The sequence below is a fragment of the Cetorhinus maximus genome, chromosome 26 (genome assembly GCF_964194155.1).
Source record: "Cetorhinus maximus chromosome 26, sCetMax3.hap1.1, whole genome shotgun sequence".
Taxonomy (NCBI): domain Eukaryota; kingdom Metazoa; phylum Chordata; class Chondrichthyes; order Lamniformes; family Cetorhinidae; genus Cetorhinus; species Cetorhinus maximus.
The window spans coordinates 33621797-33635014 of record NC_135904.1 but is presented as its reverse complement, the minus strand read 5'-3'; the positions used below and the strand labels follow the sequence as shown (position 1 = coordinate 33635014).

Sequence of the window (13218 nt, the reverse complement as noted above, 5' to 3'; positions counted from 1 at the left end):
ATTAGCCAGCATTAGCTTGGGCATCTGGATTATTAGTCCAGCAGTATTACCACTATGCCACCGTCTCCCCATTTGGTATAAGACCTATGCACTGAAACCTGTGCCATGAAAAAATACCATCCCAGGACTAATATTTACCCTTAAATTGCAGAAGAATGTACCAAAGGCCATGTGGGATACCCATCCTCCTTTGCTGCCTACTCTTAAAGGTGTAAATAATACACTGACATTGACTTTCAGTACCCTCGGCAGGAATTCACATTAACAAGAAAAGAGGTGCTGGCAAGCTACTCATTGGTCAACTGATGCCACAGGCTTGGACAATAATAAAAGAGAAAAGTGAAATGATTCGCAGCCCCAACGCTTTTGTGGTTTTCTAGGCCACTCCCCAGGACCCGGCAGTGGGTCCCACCTCTGTAACTGAGCTGCCCTCCACGCTGGGTTACATATGAACATACGAATTAGGAGCAGATGTCGGCCAGTCGGCCCACTGAGCTTGCTCCTCCATTTAATAAGATCATGGCTGACCTGATTATAATTTCAACTCCACATTCCCACCTACCCCCAATAACCTTTCACCCCCTTGCTTATTAAGAATCTATCTAGCTGTGCCTTAAAAGTATTCAAAGACTGTCCTTCCACTGCAGTTTGAGGAAGAGAGTTCCAAAGACTCACGACCCTCTGAGAGAAAGAAGTTCTCCTCATCTCTGTCTTAAATGGGCGACCCCTTATTTTCAAACAGTGACCCCTAGCTCTAGACTCTCCCACAAGAGGAAACATTCTCTCCACATCCACCCTGTCAAGACCCCTAAGGAATTTATATGTTTCAATCAAGTCACCCCTTACTCTTCTAAACTTCAGCGGATACAAGCAAATCCTGTCCAACCTTTCCTCATAAGACAACCCTCCCATTCCAGGTGTTAGCCTAGTAAACCTTCACTGAACTGCTTCTAATGCATTTACATCCTTCCTTAAATAAGGAAACCAATACTGTACACAGTACTCCAGATATGGTCTCACCAATACCCCATATAACTGAAGCATAACCTTTGTACTTTTGTATTCAATTCCCCTCACAATAAACAATAACATTCTATTAGCTTTTCTCATTATTTACTGTACCTGCATGCTAACCTTTGCAATCCATGCATTAGGACCCCTAGACCCTTCTGCATCTCAGAGCTCTGCAATCTCTCACCATTTAGATAATATGCTTCTTTTTCATTCTTCCTGCCAAAATGGACAATTTCACATTTTTCCACATTATGCTCCATTTGCCAGATCTTTGCCCACTCACCTACCTATGTCCCTTTGTAGCTTCCTTGTGTCCTCTTCACAATTTACTTTCCTACCTATCTTTGTGTCACAAGCAAATTTAGCAACCATACCTTTGATCGTCTCATCCAAGCCATTTATATAAATTGTAAAAGGTTGAGGCCCAAGCACTGAACCGTGTGGCACACCATCTTATACCAACCAGAAAATGACCCATTTATGCCTGCCCTCTGTTTCCTGTTAGTTAGCCAATCTTCTATCTATGCCAGCCCTCTGTTTCCTGTTAGTTAGCCAATCTTCTATCTATGCCAATATGTTACCCCCTACACCATGAGCTTTTATTTTCATCTGTGTTCAGATCACTTGGCAGCTGGGAGGCTAAGGCCAAATCAGCTTGTAGTGGGAAATCTTTCAACCTTCCTCCTGCCTTCTCCAACATTATGAACCGTGTTTGGATCTGATGAAAGTTGTATTCACCACAGGGAATTACCGGCACAGTGTATTTCTGGTGGAAACCTGTCATTTTCAGCTTCGTCTCCATTGGCCTCCCTGTGCCCAACTTGCACCAGGAATTTCCTGTTGGGGCCAAAGATTTCGGTTCCAGCAAATTACAAATGGTACAAATATTTTGAAAACAACAAAGACTGAATCAATTCTCATGAGGTTAAAACATATATACAGAAATATTCCCAACCTGATACAGGAGGAAAATTAGGTGCCATGTGTCAATTTGGGGCAATGGGGTTGGTGGTGGGGGGGTGCAGTGGGGAGTCCAGATTTATCTTTTAAAATGATTTCAGATGTTTTTGGAATGTTTAGAACAATTTTGGTTCCGAACATTTTCCCTTCCTATTGTTTAATAACAGATGTAACAAGGAAATTTATCATCATTTCATTTACTTTATACTGAACTCAACAATCTGTCTTAAATGTGTCTTTTAGAATTTGCTTATATCATTTAAAGGATCTCCAATTTTAAACAGCTGACATCATACATCTGGATCTAACATGATTTTTTGAAGTTATAATATATTTTATGAGGAAGTAGAGAAGAAAGGAGTAATTGAAGCACATGACACACCATAAAAGGGTGGGATATTTACTATAATCTTTCATAGATAGGATAGTATTCATTTGAGTGACCATTAAAGTGTTTATAGTTATGCCAGAATGTTCAACCCAAACTCCTCGATCGCTCAACTGTTTATAGTGTGAACAACTATGCAACACAACCCCAACAGGCCTCTAGCTCAATCTGAGTGCTCTCAAAGAAAATATCGTCGATTGTTGCAAAAACCCATCTGATTCACTAATGTCATTTAGGAAAGGAAATCTCACCTTGTCTGGCCTACATGTGACTCCAGATTCACAGCAACGTGGTTGACTCTTAACTGCCCTCTGAAATGGCCTTGCAAGCCACTTAGTTCAAGGGCAATTAGGGATGGACAACAAATGCTGGCCTTGCCAGCGACGTCCACATCCTGTGAAAGAATTTTTTATAAGTGTTGAAATTGGACTTTTCATCCTTGGGGATACATCATCTGTGCCTCCTTCTTCTGGTAGGTTGGCAGGGGTAGGGGAGAATTTTAATCCTTCACACAACAGAAACCAGATGGGGCTGAAGTCAGCGAGGATCAGGGGAAATCTCTTTATTAGCTGGAGGCATAAAGAAAGAAGGTTGAGGTTATTGGAAGCCAATCATGTCAACTTCAGAACATGGCTGCATAACTTTCTCAGGGTTAGGTCTTAGCCTTAGGTCCGACTATCTTCACCAACAATCTTTGGTCTGTTATAAGGTCCAAAATGAGGACTGATGGATTGCACAGTGCTGAGCTCCATTTCCAATTCCTTAGATAATGAAACATTCCATGCCCATATGCAGCAAAGACCAGGACAACATTCAGGTTTGGACTAATAAATGACAAGTAGCATTTATGGTACACAAGTGTGACGAAATGATCATCTCCAACAAGAGAGAGCTTAATCATCTCCCTTTGACCTTCTTTGGCTTTATCATCATTGCCTCCCCACCTCAAACTATCAATAGCTTGTGGGTCACCATTGACCGGAAACTGAACTGGATCAGCCACATAAATGCCATTGCTATTCAAACAGATCAGAAGCTGGGTATTCTACAATTGACTTCAGGGCCTACTTGGCCCATAGCGACTACCTAAGTATTATCTTAGAGGATTAATCATTAGGGGCAGAATCTTTGGATTGGCGAGTGGGGGCGGGGCCCGCTTGCCGAAGCGTAAAATGACGTACGGTGACGTCGGGCTTCACCGTGAGTCATTCAGATTTTAAGTTCAGCAGGTGCGCACCAGAGTCGGCTGCTCACCTGCTGAACTGTCAAAGGCCTGTTTAGACTAATTAACTGAGCTGCTCATCCAACCTTAAGGTTGGCGGGCTGGCGAAGAGCCCAGGCGGCCTTCGCATTTATCATGAAACCTCATCCAGGGGCGGGATGAGGTTTCATGAAGGTTTTTGAAGCTTAATAAAAAATTTTTAATAAAATTCATTGACATGTCCCAGCTCACATGTCACATGAGGGGATATGTCTTAAAAATTTTTTTTTTCTTTATTAAAATTTTCAAAAATCAAACTAATCTCCCTGAGGCAGCTTTGTGCCTCAGGGAGATTTCTGCGCTCTTTCGCGCGTGTGCCTACTCCCTCAGCCCGCACAGGGAGCATTGCGCTTCTGGGTAGGCATTACACTGGGAGGGCCTTAATTGACCCGCCCACCTAAAATTGCAGCATGCATCCGATCGCTGGCAGCAATCAGCTCCCAGCCAACACCCCCTGACGGGGAGAAAATTCTCCCCAAGGCATTGCAACCATGTTCCATACCCAAGACTATCTGTGAGAGATGTTGTGGAAAACCGATTATTTATTATATCTCTGCGTTGGATATTTTTCTGCTTTATGTGTACCTTTTAAATGCAATGGAAATTATTTGTGCTGTAGTAACCGTGGCAGGCCCTGCCATGATGGGGCTGGAAAATCCCACCCATTATCTGATAATTGACTGCTAATGATATGATTGAATAAACTTGCTATGATCACAATAATTAATCCTTCACGATAGACGTTATCATGCACCAACAGTACAAGGGTGCTTAATGAGCCATCACTTTCTAAACTCTGACTGCAATTAGGGAATCAAAGGATTCAAAAGCAAATGAAATGAACCATGAAATTTATGTTTGATAAAACTAAATAATAATCCAGGCTGCACTTCTACAATTCCTAACATCATGTGACAGTAAATCCTTGTAATAAATTCCAGACAGCCATTGTTTTAGATTTATTTATCATTGCTTAAATTAACAAATAGTTTTCATCTAACTTCTTTAGACTGAGCTTGTCAAAAGCTGCGATGGATTTGTTCATTTTGGTGATGCAGTTATACTTATTAATCCTGGTACTGTAGAAAAAAATGCAGCCAACGCCTATCCACTTCGTCATCCCATGTCATTGACTATGAATGTTGATCAAAGCAGATTCCTGACAAGTACAAAAATTGATTCACCGTGTGAAGTGAGTGGCAGCCTGGAGTTAGGCCCCACTATTAGAAATACTTTTGTTATTACAAGGTAAGGAGACTGGTTTTTAATTTGGTTTAAGAGTGTTTCTTCTTAATTAATGTCAGGTATGATTGTTCAGCTGCCATTTTATTAACGGTCAATGTTTTCAATTTTTTTTTTTGAAATTTAAGAAATATATATTATAGTCTGTGAGCCAGACAATCCAGCTCAAATCCAATGTATTAGAAGTAATTTACACTTTGTTTGTTTCACCCAAACATATATTTTTTAAACTTTAAGGCAGCCAGATGAGAGCATGAAGCGGCACCGAAGCAGTCATTGATATACCAGAGAAAGAGTTGTGGGAGGGGGCCTGAGTAGGACTAGAATAAGGAATGTTCCACATACCCCATAAAGAGACAGGCATAACTGGGGCCCATAACCACACCTTTTATTTGGGGGAAGTGAGACAAGTTTATGGAGAAATTGTTCAGTGAGAGAACAAGTTTAGCCAGACAGAGGAGAGTAGTGGTGGATGGGGGTTGTTCAGGCCTCTGTTCGAGGAAGAAGAGGAGAGCCCTCAGACCATCCCGGTGGGGGATGGAGGTGTAGAGGGATTGGACATCCATGTGAAGAGGAGGCGGTTGGGGCCAGGGAACTGGAAATTGTTGATATGATGTAGGGCGTCAGAGGAATCGCGGATGTAGGTGGGAAGAGACTGGACAAGGGGAGAGAGAATGGAGTCAAGATAGCAAAATGAGTTCCATGGGGCAGGAAAAGGCTGACACGATCGGTGTGCCAGAACAGTCCTGCTTGTGGATTTTGGGTAGGAGGTAGAAGTGGGCCGTCTGAGGTTGGGAGACCATGAGGTTGGAAGCTATGGAGGGAAGATCTCCAGAGGAGATGAGGTCAGTGACAATCCTGGAAACAACGGCTTGATGTTCAGTGGTGGAGTCATGGTCCGGGGGAGGTAGGAAGAAGTATCTGCGAGTTGACGCTCAGCCTCTGCGAGGTAGAGGTCAATGCGCCAGACAACAACAGCAACAGTTTGAATATTTTTAAGGAAAGGATATTTGTGGGGGAGTTCAAAACTAGGGGGCACTGTTTTAAAATTAGGGGTTGCCCTTTTAGGACAGAGATGAGGAGAATTTTTGTCTCTGAGGGTTGTGCAACTTTGGAACTCTCTGCCTCAGAAGGTGGTGGAAGTGGGGTGTTTGAATATTTTAAAGGCAAAGCTAGATAGATTCTTGTTAGGCAAAGGAATCAAAGATTATTAGTGGTAGTTGGGAATGTGAAATTTGAAGCACAAACAGAACAGCCATGATCTTATTGACTGGCGGAGCAGGCTTGAGGGGACGAATGGCCTACTTCTGCTCCTATTTCGTATGTCTGTATGTTCATATGAATTGGGTGTCAGTCTTTGACTGTCACACAGACTGCAGCAGTTCAAGAAGGTGGCTCACCACCACCTTCTCAAGGGCCATTAGGTAATAAATGTTTGTCTTGCCAGCAACACCTACATCCATTGAATGATTTTTTTAAAAAGCCTGCAGTTGGTAAATATAGAGCTTTTGTGTAGCACTTAATATATTATCCCCAGAACAACATAATTTGATCTATGAGTGCAGGCATTTTGTGAATGTCATAGTTGCTCCCTATTTGATTTAGTTTCTTTTGCTAATGGCATATATCATTACGGATGTTAATGCTGTATTGCATTATAGGACACATAGTTTTCTTGTTTCCAACAGCCATTGGGAAAACTTAATGTGAGGCCAGTATGCATCAGTCCACTATGAGTTGCATTATAAGCTTTTAAATTAACAACATATTTATGGTGCATGATATAACAGAAAAATTGTAGATTGGATAATAATATAGCTTAGTTTGTAATAATTTTAAATAAAATCCTGTGATCATTGATAAACACTAACAACAACTTGCATTTACATGAAGCCTTTCAGATTGTAAAACCTCCCAAGGCCCTTCACAGAAACAAACCCAGAGCAAATTTGACACTGAGTCATATAAGAAGATATTGGGGCAGATGACCAAAAGCTTGGTCAAAGAGTTATATTTTGAGTAAAGTCTTAAAGGAAGAAAAAGAGAGGCAGAGAGGTTTAGGGGGGGAATTCTAAAGTTTAGGGCCTTAGCAGCTGAAGGTAAGGGCACCAATGGTGGAGCAATTAAAACCTGGGATGCTCCAGAGATGCAGCAGAATTTGGGATGACCCCAAATTTACTGATGTGTCAGGAGTGTGTTGGAATACATAGTAACATTATATTATAATTGCCTTTATGAAATATTTTGCACAATGTTTACTTTTAATACACTCATACTAATTCTTCCTTTGGTTAGTGTTGATAGCAGTTGTGATGGTGATCCTCTCCGATACGGACAGAGCTTTGCCCTCAGAACACTGGAAGGAGTTGCTGGGCAGGTACGTTAACTGATGATTGGCAGTAGATTTCGGATCAGCTTCTAAAATATATCTTGCGTATAACAAATTGATTGTTGCCTATAGGAATAAACAGAGAATCCAGGTGTGAATGTTTGCTTTATTATTTATTCTCGTGATCATTGTGTTAAGCCGCAAACCATTTTCTTTTGCAGCTATACCTGACAAGTGATACCAAATTATTTCTGAAATTTGCCAGAAAATCTCGGATGCAGCTAGTGAATCTGATAGACCAGCTCTCATTTCTGAGCTGTTGGCAGGTCTTATACTTGGATCCACAGATGCGCCTTGAATATGATGGATACCCAGTGCAAGTATGGATATTTAAAAATTGTACTGTGTTTTATTAAGGGCTGTTCTTTAAACTAATCTTTATAATTCACTCTAATATTGTGAATAATGAATATTTTCTTTGGTTTACAATTTGTATTTTAGGATTCCCAAGTAGGATATTCTATAAGGATATTGTCACTGGACTGGTAATCCAGAGGCCCAGGGCAATGCTCTGGGGACCCGGGTTCAAATCCCACCACAGCAGATGGTGGAATTTGAATTCAATAAATATCTGGAATTAAAAGTCTAATGATGACCATGAAACCATTGTTGATTGTAGCCAGCGACGCCCACATCCCAGGAGCGAATTTAAAAAAAGGTTCTGTAAGGTAATCAGCCATAATAGGCCCAACCATCTTCAGTCACTTCATCAATGATCTTCCATCCATTATAAGGTCAGAAGTGGGGATCTTTGCTGATGATTGCACAATATTCAGTACCATTCACAAATCTTCAGATACTGGAGGAGCCCAGGTCCATATGCACCATGACTGATAATATTCGGGCTTAATAATTTACAAGTCATATTCGTCGCATCCAAGTGTCAGACAATATCCAATAGCAGTGAACTCTTTAACCATCTCCCCTTGACATTCAATGGCATTACCGTCGATGAAACCCAAACCATCAATGTTCTGGGGGTTAACATTGACCAGAAACTTAACTGGACCGCCTGTATAAAAACTGTGGCTACAAAAGCAGGTCAGAGCTGGGAAGTCTGCAATGAGTACTCACCTCTTGACTCCCCAAAGCCTGTCCACCATCTATAAGGCACAAGTCAGGAGTGTGATGGAATACTCCCCGCTTGCCTGGATGAGTGCAGCTCGAACAACACGGAAGAAGCTGGACACCATCCAGGACAAAGCAACCCGCTTGATCGGCAGTTCACCACCACCACCTTGCGCGGAAGAGCACAGGCCCCGACTCTTCCTCCTCCTCCCCGCCCGCACAGGTAGCGCTGAGCACTGAGTCCAATTAAGGCCTGCCCACGTAAAATGATGACATGCAGCTGATCACGGGCGGCGATTGGCTACGGACACGCCCCGCCCAGCCCGCCTGACACAGGTAAGTTTCTGGACATAATTTCTCATGACAAAAGGAGGCCATTTGGCCAATCGAGTCTGTCCAAGTTCCCTGCTTTTCTGCTTTTCAACTCTATCCCTCCAGGAATGAACCATAGTGCTTTGTTTGCTTTTGATATGATCTTATTAACATGTGTAATTTTATTACTTTTGATTTTTCCAGGCAAATGTAAAAGTACTTATCAACCATACCCGTACAAATCAGGCTTTAGCTGCACTTCCGAAATACTCCTTCTGGTAAGGATTTGTTTAGTAAAAGACCAACTGATGAGTAATAATTTCAGAGGTTTCCTTTTATAAATTCATTTGTATTAATTGGCAATGTCAATAAGAACATAGGAAAAGAAGTAGGCCATTCAGCTCTTTAAGCCTGTTCCGTTATTCGTGATCCGTATGTTAACCCATCTACCTGCCTTGATTCCATAACCCTTCATACCCTTACCCAACAAAAATCTATCAACCTCAGTTTTGAAAATTATGATCCCCATGGAGACCAACGAACCAAACAAGCTGAATTTACCAAAGGATCCCAATGAGAAAATCAATGGACAAGATTTCACTCTGTATAATTTTTACTTTAACAATCAAACTAAAATCAACATAAATTAAACATGAATTAACAGGCAAATTGCAGTTAATATAAAACAAATTACACATTGGGCAAAATTTTGCCCTTGGTGCGCCGCCCGTGATCGGCACCACACCGCGATTTCATACTGGCGGGCCAGTTAAGGCTGAGCGCTGCCTGTGCGGGGCTGGGGGGGGGAACGGGAGTGCGAGTGGGCCGAGCACGAACTTCGCGCATGCACACGAATGAGCGCTGCATAATCTCCCTGAGGCAGCTTCGTGCCTCAGGGAGATGAAGAGATATACAAAAAAAAATAAAGAAAATAAAAATGTAATAAAAAATATCCCGTCATGTGAATCTGTCACATGAGCAGCGACATGTTATTAATTCAATTGTAAAACTTTTTTTTTTATTATTTGCTTTTGGAAACTTCATCCCGCCCATTGATGACGTTTCCAAAAAAATGCAAAAGCTGCTTGGCCTTTTCGTCTGGCCTGCCAACTGTTAGGTTGGACAGGCAGCGAAAAATCTCGCTTAATTGATTATTTAATGGCCTTAACAGGCCTTTTAATTGTCGATGGGCGTACTGCCGACTCCAGCTCATGCCCGCCGACTGAGCTATCGCGTGACTGCGTATTGACGTCGGCACGCTCAGCCGACATCAACGCACGTCATTTCATGCTTGATCGGGTCAGGTGTGCGCCCGCCGAGCGAAAACTTCTGCCCATTAAATAGCAAATACAACAAAGATAGCAGATTTATCAGGCAGTCCACTGAGAATGTGGTTGACTTTTAACTGCCCTCTGAAATGGCTTACCAAGCTACTCAGTTCACAGGTTATTAGGGATGAGCAACAAATGCTGGCCTTGCCAGAGATGCCCACATCCTGTGAAAGAATAAATAAAATACATGGCACCAGTTTCAGCCACAAAGTCCTTCAAAGCCTGTAGTTCCTCAGGTAGAATTGCAATTCCTTTTCTATGGTTCAATTCTCACCTGACAGCAGCTCCCAACCAACCCGCGTTCCACAGGCACGTTCTTCACAAAAATGGCGCACTTCTGTAGAACCTCTTCAACTCTGGTCATGACAGACTTGATGGCGTGGATCCCCCGTAACCAACTTTATCTGAATCTTCAGTCACAACCCTGTGCACTGAATGGCCAGTTCAGGTCAATCAGTTCTTTTATAAATAACTGAGACAGCAGCAGTAACTTTACTTTTCCCTTATCTCTGCTGCCAGACCCAGCCCCTGTTTACCTTTTTCCAACTGTGCACAACCTCTTCTACCTTAAGCAAAACTTTGTCATATAAGTCAATTTTTGTACCAGCTGGTGTCATGTAGGCCTAAATTGCATCCCACCCCTCCAGGTTTAAATTAGCATGAATCACCAAAGATTCTGGAATGTCCCTGCAAGTCCCACAGCCCAGAGAGGTCACCAATGCCAGATCAAGTCCTCCTCTCAAATCCACAGCATCTCCCAAAACCTGCACTCTCACCCTGGGCCTACTTGTACCTACTCTAAAATACTCATCCAGCTCCCAGACAGTGGAGCACCAAACAGGGGGCAAGCACACTCTCGACTCTGACTCCGTATAGAGCAGCGCTGGCCTGAACCTGCTGGACACTATCACAAAATTTTCTGTTGAATTAACCTCAACAGCATTTTGGGAAAAAAGTTCCACATTTCCACTACCCTTTATGTGAAAAAGCACTTCCAGACATCGCGCCTTAATAGCTTAGCTCTTCTTTTGAAGGTTATGCCCCTGTGTGTTCTAGCCTCTCCCACCAGAGGAAATAGTTTCAAGCTAGAAAGCTTTGACAGCAGTGTCTCTTTTTTCAGCAAAATCAATGCCATTGAGCTCACATGACAAGGGACTGAATGGTCAAACCTAAACCGCTCAAAAATATTTTCTGTTCTATTTGCAGGACAGCGTTTGGAAGAGAGCATGAAATCACTGCCAACACCTTCTATGATAGCCATCGAGCTGAAGAAGACTTGAACCACTGGGTTATTGTCACTGGAGATCCTGGTGTCCCACATGGCACCTTGTTTCAGGCACCTCTGCCTATTTGTAAGGATGAAAACTCAAAGGAAAAGCATCCTCGGGCATCACCTGACCACTCAACTCAACAGCCCACTTGTTAATTTAACGAGCTATAACTAATGAAACTTCTGATCTACTAATAGGAAAGTATCATTTCATCTTCCCCATTCCCCCAGCTTGAAAGTCTGTAAATAATATTGGCAATTCCATACGTGAGCCTTATTTGAACCAATGAGAAATATCAATCACAAAACATTTGCAAAAGCTGCAAGCTTATGCCATTTCATGCAAAATGTCATCACATTCAATGTTAAACTTTTCTAGTGTGATCAAAATGCGACAAAATATAGGGAATGACAGACAAAGGTTAAATTCTGACCAATGTAGGAGTGTATGATTGTACTTATCTTTTTAATAAATCAGCTAGCTTTTCAAGTGAAATTTTGTTTTGCATTCTTCAACTCATACAAATTGAGTAGCTAAATACACACCAAAGGAATGGAGTAAAATGGGATTTGACTTTGTCAATAATCGGCTGTGAGTGAGGATTTCTTACAATTCACCTTGGTGCATTGGGCTCTTAAGAGTAACCATTAATTATGTTCCCCTATCAAGTGAATATAACCCCTTCTCCCGCTGGAAATTGTGTATGTCTTAGAAGAGGGTAGAATTGACTGGAAGAAGCAAAAACAAAACAAGATTCTTATCGTGTGATACATCAATCCTGCATTCCTCATTAAATAGAATTATATAGAGTGTACAGTGGTAAAATAGGCTATTTGGCCCAACAAATTCACTGTAGTGTTTATGCTGCCGTTGAGCCTCATCCTATTCTTTTTCAGCCAACCCTTCTATAACATTTTATTCTTTTCTGAATTACCTTCTATTCTTTTCATGCATTTATCCAGCATCCCCTTAAATGCACCCATGCTATTTGCCTCAACTACTCCCTATGGTAGCGAGTTCCACATTCTAATCACTCTCTGGGTAAAAAAGTTTCTCTGGAATTCACTATTGGATTTATTAGTGACTATCTTATATTTATGGCACCAAGATTTGGGTTCCCATTCTCTCAGTACTGCACTGGAATCTCAGCTAGATTATCTGCTCTAGTTTCTGGGTTGGAACTTGAACCAATTGCCTTCTGACTTGGGTGGCAGTGCTACCACAGATGACAGCTGATTAACAAAATTGTGGTAACATTTAGGCTAATAAATGCTAACATTTCTTCTATACTTTTTCCTGTTAGAATTAATAGGAAGTGACAAAAGCTTCGTTTAATTGCAGCATTTACTAATGTTATAATTAATGGTGCCAAAATACCTGGATCATCGTGGCCACCTCAACTCCTCATTTTGCACCAACATGGAACATTAAAACAAGTCACAGCCTATGTTACACAATATGTTGTCAAGGTAGGGATGCTTTCTGCAGTTTCTACTACTCACCACATGATGTTGCCAGTTTCTTGTTTTAGAGATTCAGAGATGGAAATGAGACCTTGAGAAACTGAAGGCATAGAGAGAAAATAGTAACATATGATGACAGAAAAATAAAGAGAGAAGAAGACAAATAATCATAGACTGGAAAGGACAATTACAGGAAGAGAGACACAGTTGAGATAAATTGTCCTTGAGTAATTACAGAAAGATGTTTTACAGTTTAAAGCATTTCTCAAAATTTTCTTGTTGATAATATGCATTAGGAAAGGCCAGAAAGCTCAGAGTTGCACAATATGGACCAGAAAAGTTACACACACCATTGCCAATCTCAGTCAGGATACGTGTAGGGCACTACGCTGGTCCCTGCAACTGTCTGGGGGAAAGAGAAAATTATTGATGATTTACAGGTCTGAACACTATCCAGTGACCCCTGCTGGAAGTCTGCATGTGTGAACATTGGATGAGGATAGAAACTTGCTCTGTTGT

At 41.7% G+C, this 13218-nt stretch overlaps 1 protein-coding gene across 1 annotated transcript in view; it reads left to right on the top strand.

The window, feature by feature from the left end:
• LOC144668194 (cilia- and flagella-associated protein 161-like) overlaps nucleotides 1-11731 on the top strand; it is a 58407-nt gene extending 46676 nt beyond the window's left edge. The window contains exons 3-7 of the mRNA XM_078529929.1: nucleotides 4633-4871; nucleotides 7161-7242; nucleotides 7416-7574; nucleotides 8839-8912; nucleotides 11172-11731. Coding sequence (XP_078386055.1) covers nucleotides 4633-4871; nucleotides 7161-7242; nucleotides 7416-7574; nucleotides 8839-8912; nucleotides 11172-11391 — 774 coding nt within the window. The 3' untranslated portion in view covers nucleotides 11392-11731. The remainder of the gene's footprint in view (nucleotides 1-4632; nucleotides 4872-7160; nucleotides 7243-7415; nucleotides 7575-8838; nucleotides 8913-11171) is intronic.
• The last annotated feature ends 1487 nt before the right edge of the window (nucleotides 11732-13218 follow it).